Raw genomic sequence first — 18,797 nt, 5'->3', positions numbered from 1 at the left:
CTCCCTCGGGAGGTGGGCGGGCGGGATGGGCGGCGCCGACCTGCGGGCCTCCTCGGGTCACCCCGCGGGGCTCCCCGGGCTGGGGCTGCCGCTGCTCACCAGACGCCAGTCCCGGTGCCGGGGCCGCGCCGGGGAGCTCGGGCCATCCGCCCGGGGGCCGCGCCGGCCTGCGCGGGAGCAGCTGCCACGTGGACACGCGGCCTGGGGCCCCAGCTCGAGGCTTTCCCGTCAGGGTTCCTGGGCCGCGGGGCTCCGCCCTCTCCAGAGCCGGGTCTGTCCCAGCCCGCAGGCCTGGGCGGGCCCCGCGGTCGCGCCCCAGGAGGGTCCCCTGCGCGGGTCCCCTGCGGGCGGCTGGCCCGGCCCAGTTCCGGCGTCCCTCCCGCGGCCGGGGGTCTCGCCTGCGCGCCCTGCACGTCGGGTGGCGTCGGGGTGCCGAGCGGTGCCTCCCACTTTCGGGTGCTGCCCCTCGTTCCCGCTCGGCCCGGCCCCAGGCCGGCCACAGCTGCCTGTGGGTCTGCGCCCCCGAGTCGGGGCCGGGTCCCCGCGTGCAGTCCGGGGGCCCACGCCGGCCACCGCGGCCCGCGCCCCCCACGCCCGCCGAGGCTGGGGCGCTGGCCCCGCACCCCAGGGGCCGCCCGGGACGCTGAGGGCCGCGGGTTCCGGAACGTTCCGTGCGCCCCGCCCCGCCCTGGGGGCGGGCTCTGCGGGGGCGCGGGCTCTGCGGGGGCGCGGGCGGCGGGGCTGGCGGGCGGGGCCTGGAACAGCCCGTCGCCTCCGCTGAAGACCCTAGCAGGCAGGCGGGGCTCCTCGGGAGCGAAGAGGGGGCGCCCCTGGGGGGCGGGGGCGCGGCAGGAGGCCCTAGTTGCGCGCGCGGGTGGGGGGCGCCCGAGGAAGCCGGGGCGCGGGCCGGGCGGGGCGGCCGGGCGCGGGGGAGGACCCGGGGGGCGCCCCCCTGCCGGGAGCCCGCGAGGGCGCGGGGGCCCCCGGCCCGGCTGACGCGCGCCGCCCCCAGGCTCGTCGCCCTTCATGGACGCGCTGACGGCCAACGGCACGGCCGGCCTGCAGACGTCGGTGGGCAGCGTGGCCGCGGGCAAGAGGAAGCTGCTGGACGAGCGCCGCGACCAGCCCTTCGACAAGCGGCTGCGCTTCAGCGTGCGCCAGACGGAGAGCGCCTACCGCTACCGCGACGTGGTGGTGCGCAAGCAGGAGGGCTTCACGCACGTGCTGCTGTCCACCAAGTCCTCGGAGAACAACTCGCTGAACCCCGAGGTGGGCGCCGCCCCAGGGGTTTCGGGCGTGGGCAGCGCCCCGGGAAAGGCCGCGGGGCGCCCGGCCGGCCCCCGGGCAGCATGGAAACCACGGAGGGGACTTGAGGGTCTTTGACAGCGGGGGGGCTTGGAGAGCCCCGGTGGGGGGCGCTGTCCTCCCGCCATGCCGAGTCCCCTGGACACCAGGCCATGGGGCCCCTGGCCGGGGCCAGGCTCTCACACCCGTGCCCCCCGGACCTCGCTCCAGGCGCGGGGCTCGCAGCCCGAGGTCACCTTGAGTGGCCGCTGAGCAGCCGGGCAGTGTTTTCAGGCAGGAGAGGCCGAGCCCCTTGAGGCCACCTGCCCAGGCCGGGGCTGGGGCTGCGGGCCGGGCCTCCCGCCTTGCTGACCGGCCGAGGTCGTCCATCCCGAGCCCGGCTGCCGCTCTGGGCTCCGCGGGTCTGCCTGCCTGCCCCTGGCGTCCAGCAGCGGGAGCAGCGGCTCTCCCGCCTCTGCGGGGCTGCGGGCACGGGTGGGTGGGTGGGGGCGCTGGAGGACTCAGCCCCAGGCTGGAGGGACCAGCGGGGGCTGGGGGCTGGCGGCAGCGGCTCTGCACTCACCCCGCGCCCACCCGGCGCCCCGCAGGTGATGAAGGAGCTGCAGAGCGCGCTGAGCACGGCGGCCGCCGACGACAGCAAGCTGGTGCTGCTCAGCGCCGTGGGCAGCGTCTTCTGCTGCGGCCTGGACTTCATCTACTTCATCCGGCGGCTCACGGATGACCGGAAGCGGGAGAGCACCAGGATGGCCGAGGCCATCAGGTAGGGGGTGGGCCGGAGGCCCGGCCCTTGTGCCCAGCTGCCCCCACCCCCCAGCGGCCAGGCTCCTTCCCTCCAAGCTCAGGACGTGCCTTTTTCTCGTGTCTGGGCTGCAGGTCCACCAGGGCCTCCGCGAGCCCTCGCAGACCCCAGGAGTGGGGGTTCCAGGGCCGGGCGGTCTCCCTGCCCCGGTGTCTGGAGGGAAGGGGCTGGAGGGGGCGTTGGCCGTGAGCTGCCCGGCTGACTCCCGCCTGCCACTGTGCTGGCCTTGCTCTCCGTGGGGGTGGGTTAGGGTGGGGGGGGCTGCCCAATCCTGTGGGCCTGCGGCCCCGAGTGCCTCGCGGGAGCCGCCCTGCCTGGTTCTGGGTCCCGTCGGCCGCCCAGCTTCTCCACGGAGGCTCTGCCGCTCGCGCCGGCGCGGGGTGACCGGTAGGCCTTCCCGCAGGACCTTCGTGAACACTTTCATCCAGTTCAAGAAGCCCATCATCGTGGCGGTCAACGGCCCAGCCATCGGCCTGGGGGCGTCCATCCTGCCGCTGTGCGACGTGGTGTGGGCCAACGAGAAGGCCTGGTTCCAGACGCCCTACACCACCTTCGGGCAGAGCCCGGACGGCTGCTCCACCGTCACCTTCCCCCGCATCATGGGGGGTGCCTCCGTGAGTGCCACCCCACCGCCACCCCACCCACCCCACCTGCTCGCGTCTTGGCGCGCGGCTGTCCTCACGGCGCAGGGTTCGTGCTGCTGGCCTGGGCCCGGCTTCCCTCTGCTGTGCCCGGGTGCCCACTCCCGGCAGCACTGGGCGCCTCAGCAGGACATCCTCGCCCCACCCACGGCGCCGCCCCGCCCCTCTTGGCTGCCCTGCGGGTCCCCGGGCCGCAGAGCGGGCCTACCACAGCACCCCGGGCAGCGGGCACCTGCGTGTCTCCCTGAGCCTCGAGGCCACGGTGGCGTCTTGTGATCTTCAAGGGGCAGCCGCGGAAGAGACGGCGGCCATTTGGGCATGTCGCTTCTGCCTCCCGCTGCCTGGCGCACTGGCCTCAGCTCGCCCTTTTGCGGGAGGACCTCCACCCTCACCGCCGTGGTGTCGGGCTTTGGGGGCGATCTCGGCCGGGCGGCTGCAGAGGGACGGTAGAAACTCTGGTGCTTGCAGGGTGGAGACGGCATTGACGCCTGTGGGGTCCTGGGCGTGAAGGACCCTGGGCAGTGGCCACGTGGATGCCTCCAGCCCAGGTGGCCCCATTCTGCAGGCCCCGGAGCGTTGAGTACCGGGCGGTCCCGCCTGGACCCCAGCTGTCGTGCCTGGCCCAGCTCATGCGCCTCCGTGGGGACTGGAGTTGGCATCTCCCCTGAGCTCCGCTGGGGCGGCCACCTGGGAGCCGGGGCCGCGTCTCGTCCTGGTTGTGCTCCGCTGCGTCGGGAAACCGGCCGCTCCCACGGGCACGGGCTCACCTGGGTGGTCTGCCCTGGGGACGCGCCTGCAGCAACCCCCCTCACAGCCGCCCTCCGCTCCCCCAGGCCAATGAGATGCTGCTGAGCGGGCGGAAGCTGACGGCGCAGGAGGCCTGCGGCAAGGGCCTGGTCTCGCAGGTGTTCTGGCCGGGCACCTTCACCCAGGAGGTCATGTTCCGCATCAAGGAGCTGGCCGCCTGCAACCCCGTCGTAAGTCGTCCCCGCCCCGGTAGCCCGCCGCGCCCGGGCTCCCCTGCCAGTGCCCCGACCGGCCGCTTGTGGTGCCTGACCGCTTGCTGAGGGGGTGGGGGTACAGGGGCCCCGCCAGGGCACCGCTGAGCCGCTGTCCCCGCAGGTGCTGGAGGAGTCGAAGGCGCTGGTGCGCTGCTCCATGCGGGCGGAGCTGGAGCAGGCCAACGAGCGGGAGTGCGAGGCCCTGCGCAAGGTGTGGGGCTCGGCCCAGGGCATGGACTCGATGCTCAAGTACCTGCAGAGGAAGATCGACGAGTTCTGAGCCCCACGGCCCGGACGCCGCGCCAGGCCTGGAAGCAGGGCGCCGCCGCCGAGCTATTTATTACCCAGGAGTTCTACGTACTGTAACTTTAAATAAATAACTACAAAGCTCCTTCGTTCGACGTCGTCATTTTGTGCCCAGCTCCCCGCCGTGTGCAAAGCGCGGGGCCGGCGCCCCCCTCCCGTCTCTCTCTCTGGCTGGCGTCTCAGGGCCCGGGGGCAGGTCGAGGACACGTCCTCGGTGGTGCTGCGATCACCGTCCCTGCGGGAACAGGCCCGCAGGCTGCGGGCGGGCCTCGCCCCGGCCCAGGCAGAGAGAGAGACCGAGCGGGCCCCCCGGGTCCCCAGACCCAGCCGCGTGAGCCTCCCGCACGAGCGATTTCGCCGCGGAGCCGCGCGGGCCTGCCCCGGCTCGTGCACACTTGGGCGCGAGCGGAGAAGCGGCCTCCTCTTGTTCCTCTGCTCTGTTCGGTCTCACCCAGTTGTCACGAAGAAGCCGCCGCGCCTGGAGAAAAGGCTCTGGTTTCGGGGTCACCGGCGGCGCCCTGGCTGCCTGGTGTCGGCCGGCGGCGGCGGGAGGGGGCTTCAGTCGTTGGTTTCTCTGACCCTTTGGGGAACGGCTGCGAGGGCTGCTTTGTGTCTGGGTGAGACGGTCCCTTCTTTGCGGATTTGGTTTGTCTCCAGGCGTGACCGCTGTATCACACCAAAAAGTCTCAAGTATTTCTATGTTTATAAAGTGTCATTTTTACGTTCACTTAGACTATATTTTATTTAATAAGTTAAGATTCCTGGCCACACTATTACATGCAGAAACTCCTTTTGAACAAAAAAGAAAACTACCTTCTCCCCGGCACCCCGCGCTGGGCCGGTGGCCGTGGCTGACGAGGGTGTCCCCTGTGTCCGTGGGGGGCCTGTCCCCCTTCAGGCGGCTGCCGACCCTGTGCCCCGAGCTTGCAATCACGTTGAATGTATGAGGACATAATAAAATCAGAACCTTATTTTTGTACAGTTTTGAAGTTTATACTTAGAAACCGGCGCCCCCCCATCAGAGGGGTGACTGGTGGGGGGCTCGGACAGTATTTTTGCATCTGTGGGACCTACTTTTTCGTTCCGTAGTTTGAACTATATATAAACTGTACAATCTGTAAAGTTTTTATAGAATAAATATTCGGCTGTGAAGACAGGTTAAATAAAACTAATATTTCTTAACACATTGGAGCTGGCGTCCTCATCTTTTGCTTTCTGGGGGGTCTTGTGGGGCGTCTGCAGCATAGACCTGGGCCTCCGCCTCCTGGGCTCAAGAGCTGGGGTGCAGGCCAAAGGCGGGGGGGGGGGGTGGGAGGGCTCCCCAGAGAGAGCGGGGAGCGGAACAGGCTGATCCACTGAAACACACTGCCGAGGGGAGCAGCGGGGAGACTCGGAGAGGAGCTGCTCCCCTCTCCCGTGTGGGTGGCTCCCTGGCTGGTGGGGGATTGGACAGCTTCATAGTGCTGAGACTTAACCCCTGCGCTGCCAGGGAGCCCCCAGGGTCTCATCTTTTTGACAGCTGTATAGTACTCCAGCGTATGCACCGCGTCATCTTTGTCCAGTTGACCGGCCCGTGGCTTGTTTCCAGATCTTGGCTGTTGGCTCACCAGCCCTGTCTCTCGCAGACCTCAGCTCCAGGGCCTCTCTCAGGGCCTCTGGCTCACTGGGCTGGGCTGTCCTTGCGTCCAAGAGGCGGCCATTCACGTGCCCCGTGAACTCTAGAATTTACCATGAAGCAAGCATTGGCTGCTTCGGCCCTCGGCTCCCAGACCGGCAGTGTCTTCCTGCCGCTATAAGCTAGCAGGACCTGTGTGTGGAGGGCCAGGTCGAGGTCCCTTTTGCCAGCTGCTGACCCTTTGCCAAAGCCCCTGGCCGGCGGCCTGGCAGCAGATGCCCTTTGCTGGGGGCTCAGAGAGTTGCTGAGTCGCCGAGAGCCTGGTGGGGAGCAGCCCCTGCTGGCCCCTCCCTGACTGAGGCATGGCTCTGGGAAGGGAAGAGTCTGGTTTGCACCACGTTGCATGTCTGCCGCAGGGATCTTGTTTGTGGCCACTCACAACTGGGCTCCGCATCCCCCTTTGCGGAGTGGAGGCTTCGCTGCTCAAGGGCTTGAAACTGCAGGAGGAAGCGGGAGGAGAAGGTGCTGTTGGAGATGGTGCCTGAGGGCCCTGCTCGCCGACAGGCACCGCCAGGGCACCCCATACCCGCCCCCTGCGCCTCAGGATGCCGCTCCCTGCACTCGGTCCGGCTCCCATGGCCTGTGGGGTCTGTGGATGCCAGCCCTCCCCTTCGCCACGTGCCCCGGCTGGGTGTCGTGAGGACGAGCCTCTGCCTGGGTCCACGTCCTGAGCAGCCCAGCGGCCCGTCCATCCCAGTAGGGGCGTCCCGCGTCTGGGGCGGGGCCTGGCCACGCTGGCCTTCAGGTCACTGACCTTCAGGTCCCTCCTTGCTGAAGTCTTATGAGGGTGTCGCTGGCCAGGAGGCCGCCCTGCTGGAAGGACACAGGCCCCAGGTCTGTGTGGTTCGCGGTGGGCGTTCCTGAGGGAATGTGGAACCGGTCTGTTGGGGCTGAGGCCGTGGTCCGTCCTCTGCTCCGGGACCCCACTCTCCAGGACACGAGTGCCAGGTACTTGCTGACTCGACGGCGTTCTTTAGGGCGTCTGACTTTCTTGCATCCTGTGGGTCGTGTTTTACGTGGTAACAAGTGGAAGCAACAGGCGCGTGGGAAGGAGGCGTGGGGCGCGGAGTCTGTTCTGCACCCAGTGCTTTCTCTGTCATGTCTGTGTCTTGGGGGAGCACTTGCGCACAGGCGCGTGTTTTCTAGAACGCTGAAAAGTGAAATCATGTCCTTCCAGAGGCTTCACCCCTAAACCCACCAGTGCTGCTCCCTGAAGCCTGCCCTCTTCACAGTCCCCAGCCGCACAGTGAGGAAACCTGGCAGCGCCCTAGCCTCAGGTTTCCCAACTGTCCCCCAGCCGCCTGCCATGTCTGCTTTGTTCAAGCCGGGAGCCAGCCAGAGCTCCCTCCCTCCCCCCACCACTGGCCTGTGATCGGAGGCCTGTGCCCCTCCCAGCCTGGCCGGATGTGGTTTCCTGAATGCATTTTTTTTTTTAATTTTAAAGATTGATTTATGCATACAGCACTTGGGTGCAGGCCAGACGTGCTGGGGTGAGAGGACTCCCCAGAGACAGAGTGGGGAGCAGAGCAGGTGGATGCACTGAAATCCACTGCTGAGGGGAGCTGCGGGGAGTCAGGAGAGGTCTGCTGCGCCCTGTGGGGAGCTCCCTGGCTGGGAATGAACTCAGGCTGCAGCGGTGACAGCCCCTAGGCCACCAGGGAGGCCCCCTCCCCCCCACTGCATTTTTAAAGGTACTTCTCTGCATTTCCTGTATCTGGAAATTATAAAGGACCAAAGACTAGGTTGGATTAAAATCACCTGTGCTTGGCAGGGACACGTCGTGTTGACGGGGAGCAGCACCCCGCCCCCAACTGCAGAGAAACGTGGGTTCTTGGGGCTGCAGATGGCGTGTCCCGTCCTGTGTTAGCCACGTCCTATGTTTTCTTTAAGGCTTTCTCACGCGCCTTGTGTCCTCAATATCTCACTTAGCTGTAAACCTTGCCCGTGAGCTCAGATTGTGTGTTCAGCGCGGTTTTATTTGCAGTTTCCCCGAGTTACAGGGGAGCTCCCACCGCGCTCTGCTGTCTGCGCAGGGCTCCCTGTGGGCCCCGCTGTCCTCTCTGCTCCCGGGGGGCCCGAGTCGTCCCCAGCTCTTTTCTTAACAAAGGCGGGACAAGCCAGGGGGGTGTGAGCCGGGAAGGGGGCCGTGGGAGCGTGTGGTGGGCGCGGACACAGCGCTGCCCAGGACCCACTTGGGTCCCTGATCGCGCACGGGGAGCTGGGAGTTGGATTAACCCCCCGGGGCTCAGCTTCTGAGGCCGAGCCTCACCGGGTGCGGGCCGGCAGGAAATCTCGCCCCTCCTCGGGAGGCCGAGTGGCCTGGCGGCCATGGCGGTCGCCGCGTGCCGTGGGCAGCCGCTTCAGTCAGCACAGGCCCCGGCCAGCCTGCCGGCCCGCGCTGCTCTGCGGCTCCGCGGTCACTGCTGCCAGGGCGGCCGCGTGGGGCCTCGCGGGCTTTCCCGTCGCGCCTGCCCGGCCGCGGCCCCACGGTGCCTTCTCCCCTTGCGCCTTTCTCGGGACCTGCCGTCTGTTGGGACGAGGCTGGTGGTTTTACAGGCGGCTTCTCGGGCCGAAGCACGTCTTCCACCTCCCGACGTGTGATCTTACCCGGCGGAAGCTGTAGTGTGAGTCAGTTGTATTCATTTCCCCCTTCGGCCTGTGCCTTCTGTTCTTGTTTTCAGCTCTTTCCCCGGGATGCACAGACGAGCAGGTTCTTCTCTGCCTCTGCTCGTCCTGTTTCAGTTCCTGACCCGCCCGGGACGGGTGTCAGCAACGGCGTGAGGCCGGAGCCCATTTTTATTATCATCTGTCCTACCTGCAAGGCCGGGTCTAGCCCCCGTCACGGCTGAAGCGTGGGTCAGCTCCGGGGCTCCCTCTCTGCCCCGCTGTTGTGTGTTTCATGCTTGTGGCCACAGCGCACGGCGCCAGCCGCGGGAGCGCCATGATTCTGGGGACGGGCCTCCGTCCCCGTCGCTCTGGGCCACGTTGGCCTCTGTGCGCTTTGGGGTTGGGTTCTGACGTTTCATAGACCTCGTGGGACTTTCGTTGCTTACTGACATGTCCTTGAACTCAGAACAGTCGCGAGAGAAATGAGATCTTTGAGATGCTCCGCCCCCTGTCACAGAGGAATCGTTGGTCTGTTAGGGCTCGTTTCATGCCTTTCGCCGAGGTTTTACAAAACTTTGCCCACATCGACCTCGCGCGTGTCTTCTGTCTTCTGTCAGGCTTCCCAGCCGGCACCTTCTTTCGCTGCTGCTGCTGTCCGTGATATCAAAAGCACACGGCGCACGTCCCCTGGCCGCGGCGTGGAGGCGCGGTGGCCTCTGTGGACGTGGATCTGGCGCACGTGCTCAGCGCCTTGGCTGCTTCTCAACATCTGTCGACGATCGCAGGTTTCTCTGTAGGACACAGTGTTCCAGGGCAGGGAGAGGGGCACCCCAGGCCCCCAAACCTGCCTGCTCTGAATAGGTTCTGCCGTCCGCCGCATCAACACAAAACATATGAGACTTTAGTCGGAAAGAACTTTTTTTTTTTTAAGATTAATTTATTTATACAAGCACTGGGTACCGTCAGAAGCGCGGGAGGGTGAGAGAATTCACCAGAGCCAGAGCGGGGAGCAGAGCAGGCAGAGGGACCGAAGGACACTGCTGAGGGGAGCAGCGGGCGGCAGGAGAGGTCTGCGCGCCATGTGGGACCCTCCTCCGGTGGCCGGGGAGCAGCCAGGGATGGAACCGGCGCTGCAGAGGCTGCGGGCAGCTTTGCAACCCAGCCCTCAACCGCTGCGCCACCAGGGAGGCCCTGGGAAGGAACTTTAATACAATTAGTGAACGATACAGAAAAGACAAAGAACATAGTTTCTAAATCCAGCACCCAAAGTGACCCGTCCCCTCGTGGGTAAAAGTCCACCCAAGCAGGACGGGCCCAGAGCAAGGCCCCAAAGCCTGCCACAGTCTAGAGCACCTTCCAGTGGGGACCCACAGAAAAGAAGCAGAAACAACCAGACTAGTCTGGGAGGAAAAGAGCAAAATCAAGACAAAAACTGCCATGGTCCCCTCCCCACGGGTCTCACCCGCATCTGTGTCCCCCCGTCCACGACCAAAAGGCAGGAGCAGTTTCTCCGTGTCTCTCGGCTCCACGCGCCTCCTCCAGGTCTCCTTCTGGCCCATCCTGCTCCTTCCTTCCTCCATCTTCTCTGCAGCTTCTCCTCCCCCCTGCTCAGCTCCTCCCTCCCTTGGGTGGGGCGGGAAACCTGGAACCTCCCCCTTCCTGGAAACCCCCCTGTTACAACAGCACCCGCCAGTCGTGGCGGTTTGTGCCTCCTCGGGGTCCTGTCCCTTCTTCTGTCCTGGAAGGGCAGGCGAGGGCCGCGGGCAGAGCGGCAGGGGTGGTGGAACCGGGGACGACTCCCGCCACGCGAGGGTGGGCGCCCCATGCTCAGGAGAGCGTGCTTGGCTCCTGCTGGAGGAAGCCTGAGCCTGGTGGGGACGCGCCTGCAGTTTCCAGCTTGGGGCAGAATGAAAGCAGGGTTTTTGCCTTTTGCCTCTGAGCTCTCCTTGAAAACCACCCACACGCTTGCCGAGGAGGGACTCGCCAGGGAACGTCCTGGCGGCTCCGGGCGAGCGCCGCAGCGCTCACTGCTCCTGCGCCTTGGACTAGCCGTGTGGGGTCCAGCTGGCCGTCCCCTCCGCAGCCACAAGGCTCTTCTTGCACCAGGGCTCGCAAGTTCTGCCCTCTCAGCAGCCTCCAGCGGCGCAGTCCCGCCCGCGGCTGTCCCCGTGGCCGTGGCCATGAGCCCGACGTGCTCGCCTTGTGACTGGACATTTGTGCCTTTTGTGCTGTGGCTGTGGGTTTTGTGCTGATGTGATTCCACCTGAGTGAGGTCAGAGTTTGTCTTTCTCCCACTCACCTCACGTAGCCTCACCCCCAGGTCCAGCCGTGCAGGCTTTCCTCCCTAGGACAGAACTCGTGTGTGTGTGCGTGCGTGCGTGAGGTGTGTATGGTGTGTGGGGTGTGTGCAGTGTGTGCGGCATGTGTGTACATGGTGTGTGGCATGTGGCATGTGGGTGACATGCAGCATATGTGGCGTGTGTGTGGTATGTGTGGTGTGTGAGGTATGTGGAGTGTGTGTGGTGTGTGTGTGTGGTGTGGCATGTGTGGTGTGTGTGACGTGTGTGTTGTGTGTCTGTGGAGTGTGAGGCATGTGGCATATGTGCGGTGTGTGTGGTGTGTGTGGAGTGTGTGTGGAGTGTGGTGTGTGAGGCATGTGGCATATATGTGGGGTGTGTGGTATTGTGTGGTGTGGTTGTGGCATGTGTGTGTGCAGGGTGTGTGTGGTGTGGTGTGTGGCGTGTGTGTGGGGTGGTGTGACATGTGTGTGTGGTGTGGTGTGTGGCTTGTGTGTGTGGCGTGTGTGGTGTGGCGTGTGTGTGTGTGGTGTGGTGTGTGTGTGGTGTGGTGTGTGGCATGTGTATGTGTGGTATATGTGTGGTATGTGACGTGTGTGTGGTGTGGTGTGTGGCTTGTGTGTGTGGTGTGGTGTGTGTGGCATGTGTGTGTGGTGTGGCGTGTGTATGTGTGGTGTGTGGTGTGGTATGTGTGTGTGGTGTGGTGTGTGTGGCATGTGTGTGTGTGTGTGTGTGTGTGTGTGGTGAGACTGGGGTTGCTCGGCCACGCCATGGTGGTGTGTGATGAGCGGCTGGGGCAGGGCTGGGGCAGGGCTGGGGTCGTGGGGCGGCTGCGCCCGTGGTCCCCTGGGACGCGCACACTCAGGCCCTGGCGGTGTCCGGCTCTGCCGGCCAGTTCGCCCCCTCTCCTGCCCCTCGGCCATGGGACATCGCAGTGAATTTGGGGGACACGCACCTTTTTGACTTTGGAGCCTTTTGCCTTGGCGGTACCCCAGAAGGGCGTGCTGGACGGTGGTAGCCCCCTCTCCATTTTGAGGCGCCCACCCTGCGCCCCCACACCTCGCGGCGGGTCATCCGGTGCGGCGCTGCCCACGGATCCGCTGGCCCCGCGCACGGCTGGCCGGGTGGGGGGCGCCGGGTCTGCTCCAGCCCACGTCCTGGGCGCCCGCGGCGGGGGATGGACAGTCCCGGCGGCCCCTCGGGCGCACCGTCCAGGATGGCGTCTCCGTCCTGGGGGAGGCCGGCGAGGCGGGTCCAGGCCGCAGACGGCTCGGGGAGGCGCGTCGTGGACACAGCGGGGCGGGCGGGTGCCCTGTCCAGGCCCTGCCCGGCCTCGCCCGCGGGGCGCAGGCTCCGCCAGGGCCGGCGGGGTTGGGCGGGGTGCGGCCTCGGCGCGTGTCCAGCCTGGGGAGCGGTGGGGGAAGCCACGGTGCAGCGCCCGACCTGGGGCGCGGGGAGGAGAACGCCAGGCAGGCCGGGGCTCGGGCCCATTCCCAGCGGCTCGGCCCCTGCCTTGGAGAGGGCGCCCCTTCTCCCCGGCGGGCAGGTGCCGCCCCAGTGGGCCAGCGTGTCCCCAGCCCCAGCCCCCCGCCCTGGCTGGCCCGCCCCTGGCCTGGGCAGCGCCTGCCCATCCCTCGGGCATGCGGGTTGGGCCTTCTCTTGCGCGGTGCAGGGGCGGCTGTTGCCTGACTGGGTTTGCCGCCTCTCCTGCCTCCTCTGCTCCCCTCCGGCAGCTCTTACTTGGGGCTGCCCTGGGGCCACCCCCACACCCAGAGGTGGCAACTCGGGCTCCTGCTCTTGCCTCCTGAGGGGGCCCCCTGACTTCTCAAGCCTGTCGGGTGACACTGCCGCTGAGGCCGCCTCGGGAGCCCACAGCGCGGCTGTTAGGGGCTCACTGAGTTCCCCAACTTGTCCAAGCTCTGACTTGAGCTGTTGGGGCATCGGGTGGACCCTCGCTCCCGCCCATGGGGCTCCCCAGGTCCTGTGTCACCCCTTCTGGCCTTCCCTGCCCGCCCCCAGGTGAATGTGGGGTCCTGCTTGGACGCTTGGTCTAGACCCCACTCTCCCTGGGGCGGAATCGGGGCGGGAGAGGATTGCAGCGCGCGGCAAATATCCTCAGGCCCAGGTGGCACCTCCGGCAGCTTTCACAGCCGGCACGACCAGGGGTCCTGGGTCCCGGAGCCTCCGTGCCTTTTCCTTCCGGAAACATCTTATCTGGCTCTGGCATTCAAGCTGCGGCTCCGGGGCGTGCGCGCGCGCGTTTCTGTGTCCTAACGCAGCCTTCTTGGGACTCGGTGACGTCCAGAGGCTGGGCACTTTCCTCATCTGGAAAAACTTTAGTAATCTGGCCTTGGGTGCTGAATTCTCTCCCCCCGGGGCATTTGTGCGTTACCATTACATTCCTGACTCCATGTCCCGAGAAGCTTCATCTTCTGGGTCGTTTTCCGAAATCTCTGCGTTTTCAGGCGAACTAAGAGGCGAGTGTTTCTCACCCAGCGCTTTCGCGGCGTCTGCCTTGGGCCAGCTGCAGTGCTAGACTTCAACACTTTCTTCTCTGATTCTCCAGCGAGGGTCTTGGGTTTCTTCTCTTTAAAAGCCACCTCCAGTGCAGAGCAAGTGGGCCTCGAGGTCCAGCTTCGCCTGCACGTCCTGCGCCTCTGAGCCGCAGAGGGCTCTCAGCTCCACGCTGGAGCGGGGCGCGGTGGGTGGGGACTCTCAGGAAATGGAATTATTGAGGCGACAAAATGCTGGTTGGGGCCATGCAATATTTTGATTTTTCAAAAAAGATGTATTTATTTTTATGCAAGAGCTGGGGTACAGACCAGAGGTATGGGGGGTGTGTGTGAGAGGATTCCCCAGAGACAGAGTGGGGAGCAGAGCAGGCAGACCGACTGAAATCCACTGCTGAGGGGAGCAGCGGGCGAGACAGGAGGGGTCTGCTGCGTCATGTGGGTTGTTCCCTGGCTGGCCGGGATCAAACCGGTGCTGCAGAGGCTGCGGACAGCTTCACGGTGCAGCGCTCAGCCCGCTGGGCGGGGAGGCCCCATGCAATATTTTGAAGCCAAGATATTAAACCAAATCTTTGAAACCTAGAAACAAAAGGCTTGGGTTTCTTTCCAAAGCGTCTGGCACACACATTCGCTGCTCCCCACTCCGGACCCTGTAAGGCAAAGACCAACAGCGTTGGAGATGAGGGGGGAGCGCCACCAGGGCTGAGAGTGCTGCCTGGTGCATGCCCGGCCTGGCCCGCCCTGTTCGCCTGCCCACAGCCAAGCTGGCCAGGTGGCCCTGACGGCCGCCCACAGAGGATACCAAGGAGTAGGGAGTGGCCGGGCACGTCACGCCGCTGATGACAGATGTCCTGGGCGTCAAGCACGCTTTGGGTTCCAAAGCCCATGTCCACTCAGTCCTGTTCCCTCCCCACAGCCTGGCCTCTGTAGCTTTAACCGCACCCCGGGCACAGCATGAAGTGCACATGCGGGAAAGACTAGACTCAGCGGACCTGCCCCGCTCCCCAGCAGCAGCCACCTGCGGAGTCCCCTGACGCTTCTGGCGCATGCTTCCAGGTTTGTTAGTTACACGTTTTGATTAAAAAAAAAAAAATTCTATGGACGGTAAGTATTTGCCTCGCACATGAGTGCGCAGACTTTGCCCCTTCACCCGCCTGTCCCCGGAGGACAATTTATCGCCTCGTTCTCCCAGGAGAATTAATTAAATTGTGGCTCTGGCTAGCTCCTTACATGTGGAGTTTATTATTAGACAGTGGCATGACTTGTGTGGTAAACAGTCACTACTTTTTCTCCTTTGTTACAGTTTTCGGTTTTCCCTAGAGTTAGCAATTGCCTTCTTGTTTCATTTGTTTAGTTTTCTAAACTAAGTGATTCTCACTAATTCAGCGCCAGCTCTTGCTACGGATCCAGTCTCATCCCCTGGACGCCATCTCTCGGGGTCTTCTGATTTGCTCCAAGCTGGATGAACCAGTTGCTTTTTACGCCAGAGTCAGGCCATCCTGAGCTCTGCTCGCCCGTTACCCTGGGTCATCCTGTTCCCTCTCCTCTCGCCAAGGCAAAAACGCATTTCCTCTGCGTGCTCATGGAATTGCTAGCTGAGAAGAAACTCTCTGCTTTCAAAATATTTTGCTTCAGGCATTTGGAGACCTTCTTCCATTATTTTCTGGTTTGTCACAGGAAACCATGTTTTGTTTTGTCTCCGGCTGGTAGGATTCTTTCTGTAGGTGCAGCGTGCTGACGTCACAGTGGAATGCCTTGCTGCGTGGATCTGTGTTCTTCCTCTTCTGGGACTTGTTGGGTCCCTTTCAAGTTAGAAACTTACGTCTTTCACTTCTGGGATCCTTTTCTTGAATTATTTTGCTAATTCTCTGTTTTCTCTTTTTGGCACCCCAGACCAGTTCTCTATATTTTTCCCCTCTATTTTCTATTTCTTTGTCTTTTCACTCTTTTTGTCTGGGGGATTTGCCTTATCTAATCTTCTATTTTGTGTTATTTTTAAAAAAGATTTATTTTATTTATGCATACAGGAACTGGGGTACAGGCCAGAGGAGTGGGGGTGAGCAGATTCCCCAGAGACAGAGAGGGGAACAGAACAGGCAGATGCACTGAAACACACTGCTGAGGGGAGCAGCGGGGAGACAGGAGAGGTCTGCCGCACCATGTGGGTGTCCTCCCTGGCCGGGGATCGAACTCGTGCTGCAGAGGCTGCAGACAGCTTCACAGTGCTGCGTTTTAACCCCTTGCACCACCAGGGAGGCCCTATTTTGTGTTATTTTAATTTCTAAGGATTGTCTGCTGTTCTTCTTTCATAGGTTACAACAACCTGAGTGTGATGTCTTCTTTCCTCCTCAGGATGTTAGCGGTGGTTTGAGAGGGATGATTTCACTTTTTTTTGCTTGATTTTTCCAGTTTGTTTTGGTCTCAGGCGTTCGCATCAGGGAGTCTCACTGATTCTAGGGTACTTGACCTTCCCAGGTGCCCGTGGCAGACGATGCTCTCACGCCTCTGCGGCTTGGAAGGCGTGCCGAGTTCAGAGCTGACGGGCCTTTGAGTCTTACAATCAACCCGTGAAGCAGAGTGAGTTTTTTCTTCAAGCTTCTGGGGATCCCCGCCTCTCTCCTCACGGCTGTAGAGTGCTTGGTGCCCTGGCTGGGTGGCAGTGACAGCGCCGAGGCCCCCAGGACAGAGATCCCCCCAAGGCAGAGACCCCCAGGGCAGGGATCCCCAGAGGGCAGGGACCCCCAGTACAGGGGCACCCAGAGGACAGGGACCCCCAGGGCAGGGACCCCCAGAGGGCAGGGATCCCCAAGGCAGACACCCCCAGAGTGCAAGGGCCCCCAGTGCAGGGACCCCCCAGAGCAGAGGCCCCCAGAGGGCACAACACCCCCAGGAGAGAGATGGGTCCTTCCGGCACGGTTGTGGCGAGCAGCTGGTGGCAGGGGGAGGGCGGGTTGCTGTCAGGCCGGGCTGGTGGGGGTCGGCGTGAGCTGGGAAGTGGGAGGCAGGCGGGTGGACCCCAGGGGCCGGCGGCTGAGAGCAGAAGGGCAGCCCCAGCCAGAGGCCGGGAGGGACAGGAGCCGGGGGTGGGTGGAAGCGATGGAAGGACGAGGCCTGGAGGAAAGGAACCCTGGAGGGGAGGGGGCAGAGGGCAGAGGGCAGAGGACAACGGCTCAGATGACCATTGGGGGAGGAGCGAGGGGTGCGGCCACGGGTGGGGCGCCAGTGGCTGGCTTCTGAGCAGCCTCTGCCCCGCGGCGAGCGGACACCGGACAGCGGCGGCCAGAGCCAGCGGGACCCACGTCCTGCCCAGGCTCCTCCTCCTGCTGCCATGGCTCTGCCCGCCTTGCCCTGGAGGGCGCTGCACAGGGCCACCTCCGCGGGAGCCGTGGGCAGGCGGGACCCGTGGGGCAGCCACGCGTCCAGGGCTGAGTCCTGGAGGGAGAGAGGGTGTCCAGGCGGCCTGGCGGGGGCGGGGCTGCTACCTGCTTTGGGCCCATCTCAAAGCCCAGCACCATCTCTTATTTCACTGCAAATGCCCTGGGGAACAGGTTGGCCCAGACCGGCCGTCCACGCGCGCCGACAGGTGAGGGGAATGACACGAGGCCCACCCCTGGAAGGCCCTCCGCGGTGGGCGCAGCGGCGGGCTCCAGCTGAAGCCAAACTGATCGGGTGCTCATGGTTCTTGGGAGCCCCGGCCCCGGAAAATCCACGACGGCTGTGTGTGAGCTTTTGTTTGCTTTGGAGAGAAGGTTCTGGATTTACACACCCAGCGGGCGGCCGGCCGGCAGGTAGGTATAACACCGGGAGGAGAGAGGCTTTCTGTTGGAGGTTGCCCCGGCTGTGAGGGTGAAGGTGGGGCGCCGGCTCTGCGCCTTAGCTGGCGATGTCGTGTCCACACCGCAGTGCCTGCCGGCCGGCCCGCAGCCTCCTGCCACCACATCCACCCACTCCCGGGGGCTGGGCCTGGAAAAGAACGGGGGACTTGGTCCTCCAAATGGGAGGGACCGCCTGGCACCCACCCCACAGCAAGTTGGTGCCCTCAGCTTTGGGGTGCGCTGGGGAGGGGGGCTCTTGCCAGCTGGGTGTTTAGTCCCTGGCAGGGCCATCGGGGCCGCCTCTGAGGAGGCTGCTGTGGGGGGCCCTTCAGTGAGGCCCCTGGGCCTTCCATGGGCCCTCGGGATAAGCCGCCGATGTTTGCAAAAATGGAGATGCTTCTCGGAGACCCTGAGCCTCCCACGCCTGGGGCCTCCCTGACAGTGTGGCCTCCTGGACCCTGGGGCCTCCCAGACAGGACCGTGGGGCTTCCCAGAACCTGGGCCCTCCTGGACCATGAGTCCCCTGTGGCCTGCCCGCCCTGCAGGTCACCCGTGCCGGGCACAGGCACCAGGCCTGGGCTGCATCTCCCACTGTAGCAACCCGAGGACTCGCGGGCTCAGGGCTGGCCAGCCGGCTAGGGGCAGGAGACGCCCCTGGAGACGCAGTGGGGTGCGTCCCTACAACGCAGGCCTGGGGCTGTGCCCTGGGAAGGGGGTTTTGGGGCACGGGAGCCATGACTCCCGCCCCCGTGGTTGCCTCCCTGGCTGGCCCTGTGTCCCGGGTGCTGTCTGGGAGGTGGGGGTGCCCTAGCCGCAGGACAGTGCTGGGCTCTGAGCGCTCTGGGCGCGGCCCCTCAGCGGGCGGTGGGGGAGGGCAAGGGGCTGGAGAAGGAATGTGGCCCGGTCAGCACCTATGCCCAGGGCGAGTCCGGCACCAAAGACCGTCAAGAGATGCCTTCCAGGCCTGGGGCAGCGCCCGCTGGGTGTTCGGGGCCCTTGACGCAGGGTCAGCCTCGCGCCAGGCAGGGTGCCCGTCGCAGCTGTGCTGGCTGCTCTCACCGAGGACGTCCAGCCTTGCTGGACGGGGATGCCAGGAATTCGAGCCCCGAGAGGAGCATGGTTTGTGCACAGACAGTCCAGGCTCCCAGGCTCCCGAGCTGAGGGGCCTCCCGCGCCGGGACCCCTCTCCCCTGCCACCCCGGCTGCTGACAGGAGGACACACCAGCCCAGCCCCACGGCGCGGCCCCACCGAGGTGCTGCGGGCTTCTCGGCGCTCACCGCAGGCCCTGCTCTCCCTCCGAGACCGCAGGCCCCCGGGGCTGCCCAGGAAGCTGCCTCGCCACCCTCCGCCCCGAACCCCGGTCCGCCCCAGTCGTGGGAGCCCTTGAGGGTCCATGGACGCCTGGTCCCCTGCTTGTGGGGCCCTTGGGGGCCGTCGAGGCGGGGTCCCCTGCTTGTGGGGCCCTTGAGGGTCCATGGACGCCTGGTCCCCTGCTTGTGGGGCCCTTGGGGGCCGTCGAGGTGGGGTCCCCTGCTTGTGGGGCCCTTGAGGGTCCATGGACGCCTGGTCCCCTGCTTGTGGGGCCCTTGGGGGTCCATGGACGCCCGGTCCCCTGCTTGTGGGGCCCTTGGGGCCGTCGAGGCGGGGTCCCCTGCTTGTGGGACCCTTGGGGGTCCATGGACGCCCGGTCCCCTGCTTGTGGGGCCCTTGGGGGCCGTCGGGGCCTGGTCTCCTGCTTGTGGGGCCCTTGGGGGTTCATGGACGCCCGGTCCCCTGCTTGTGGGGCCCTTGGGGGTCCAAGGACGCCCGGTCCCCTGCTTGTGGGGCCCTTGGGGGCCGT

General features: G+C 64.9%; 1 protein-coding gene across 1 annotated transcript in view; it reads left to right on the top strand.

The window, feature by feature from the left end:
* CDYL (chromodomain Y like) overlaps window positions 1-5,236 on the top strand; it is a 40,478-nt gene extending 35,242 nt beyond the window's left edge. Inside the window, 5 exon segments of the mRNA XM_054698223.1 lie at window positions 1,013-1,269; window positions 1,893-2,065; window positions 2,508-2,718; window positions 3,579-3,722; window positions 3,868-5,236. Of these exon segments, the coding sequence (XP_054554198.1) occupies window positions 1,013-1,269; window positions 1,893-2,065; window positions 2,508-2,718; window positions 3,579-3,722; window positions 3,868-4,026 (944 nt within the window). The 3' untranslated portion in view covers window positions 4,027-5,236.
* Window positions 5,237-18,797: the final 13,561 nt, after the last annotated feature.

Source organism: Talpa occidentalis, unplaced genomic scaffold, assembly GCF_014898055.3.
Source record: "Talpa occidentalis isolate TD23 unplaced genomic scaffold, MPIMG_talOcc4v2.1 talOcc4.2, whole genome shotgun sequence".
In the NCBI taxonomy this organism is placed as follows: domain Eukaryota; kingdom Metazoa; phylum Chordata; class Mammalia; order Eulipotyphla; family Talpidae; genus Talpa; species Talpa occidentalis.
This window is presented reverse-complemented; position numbering and strand designations above follow the sequence as displayed.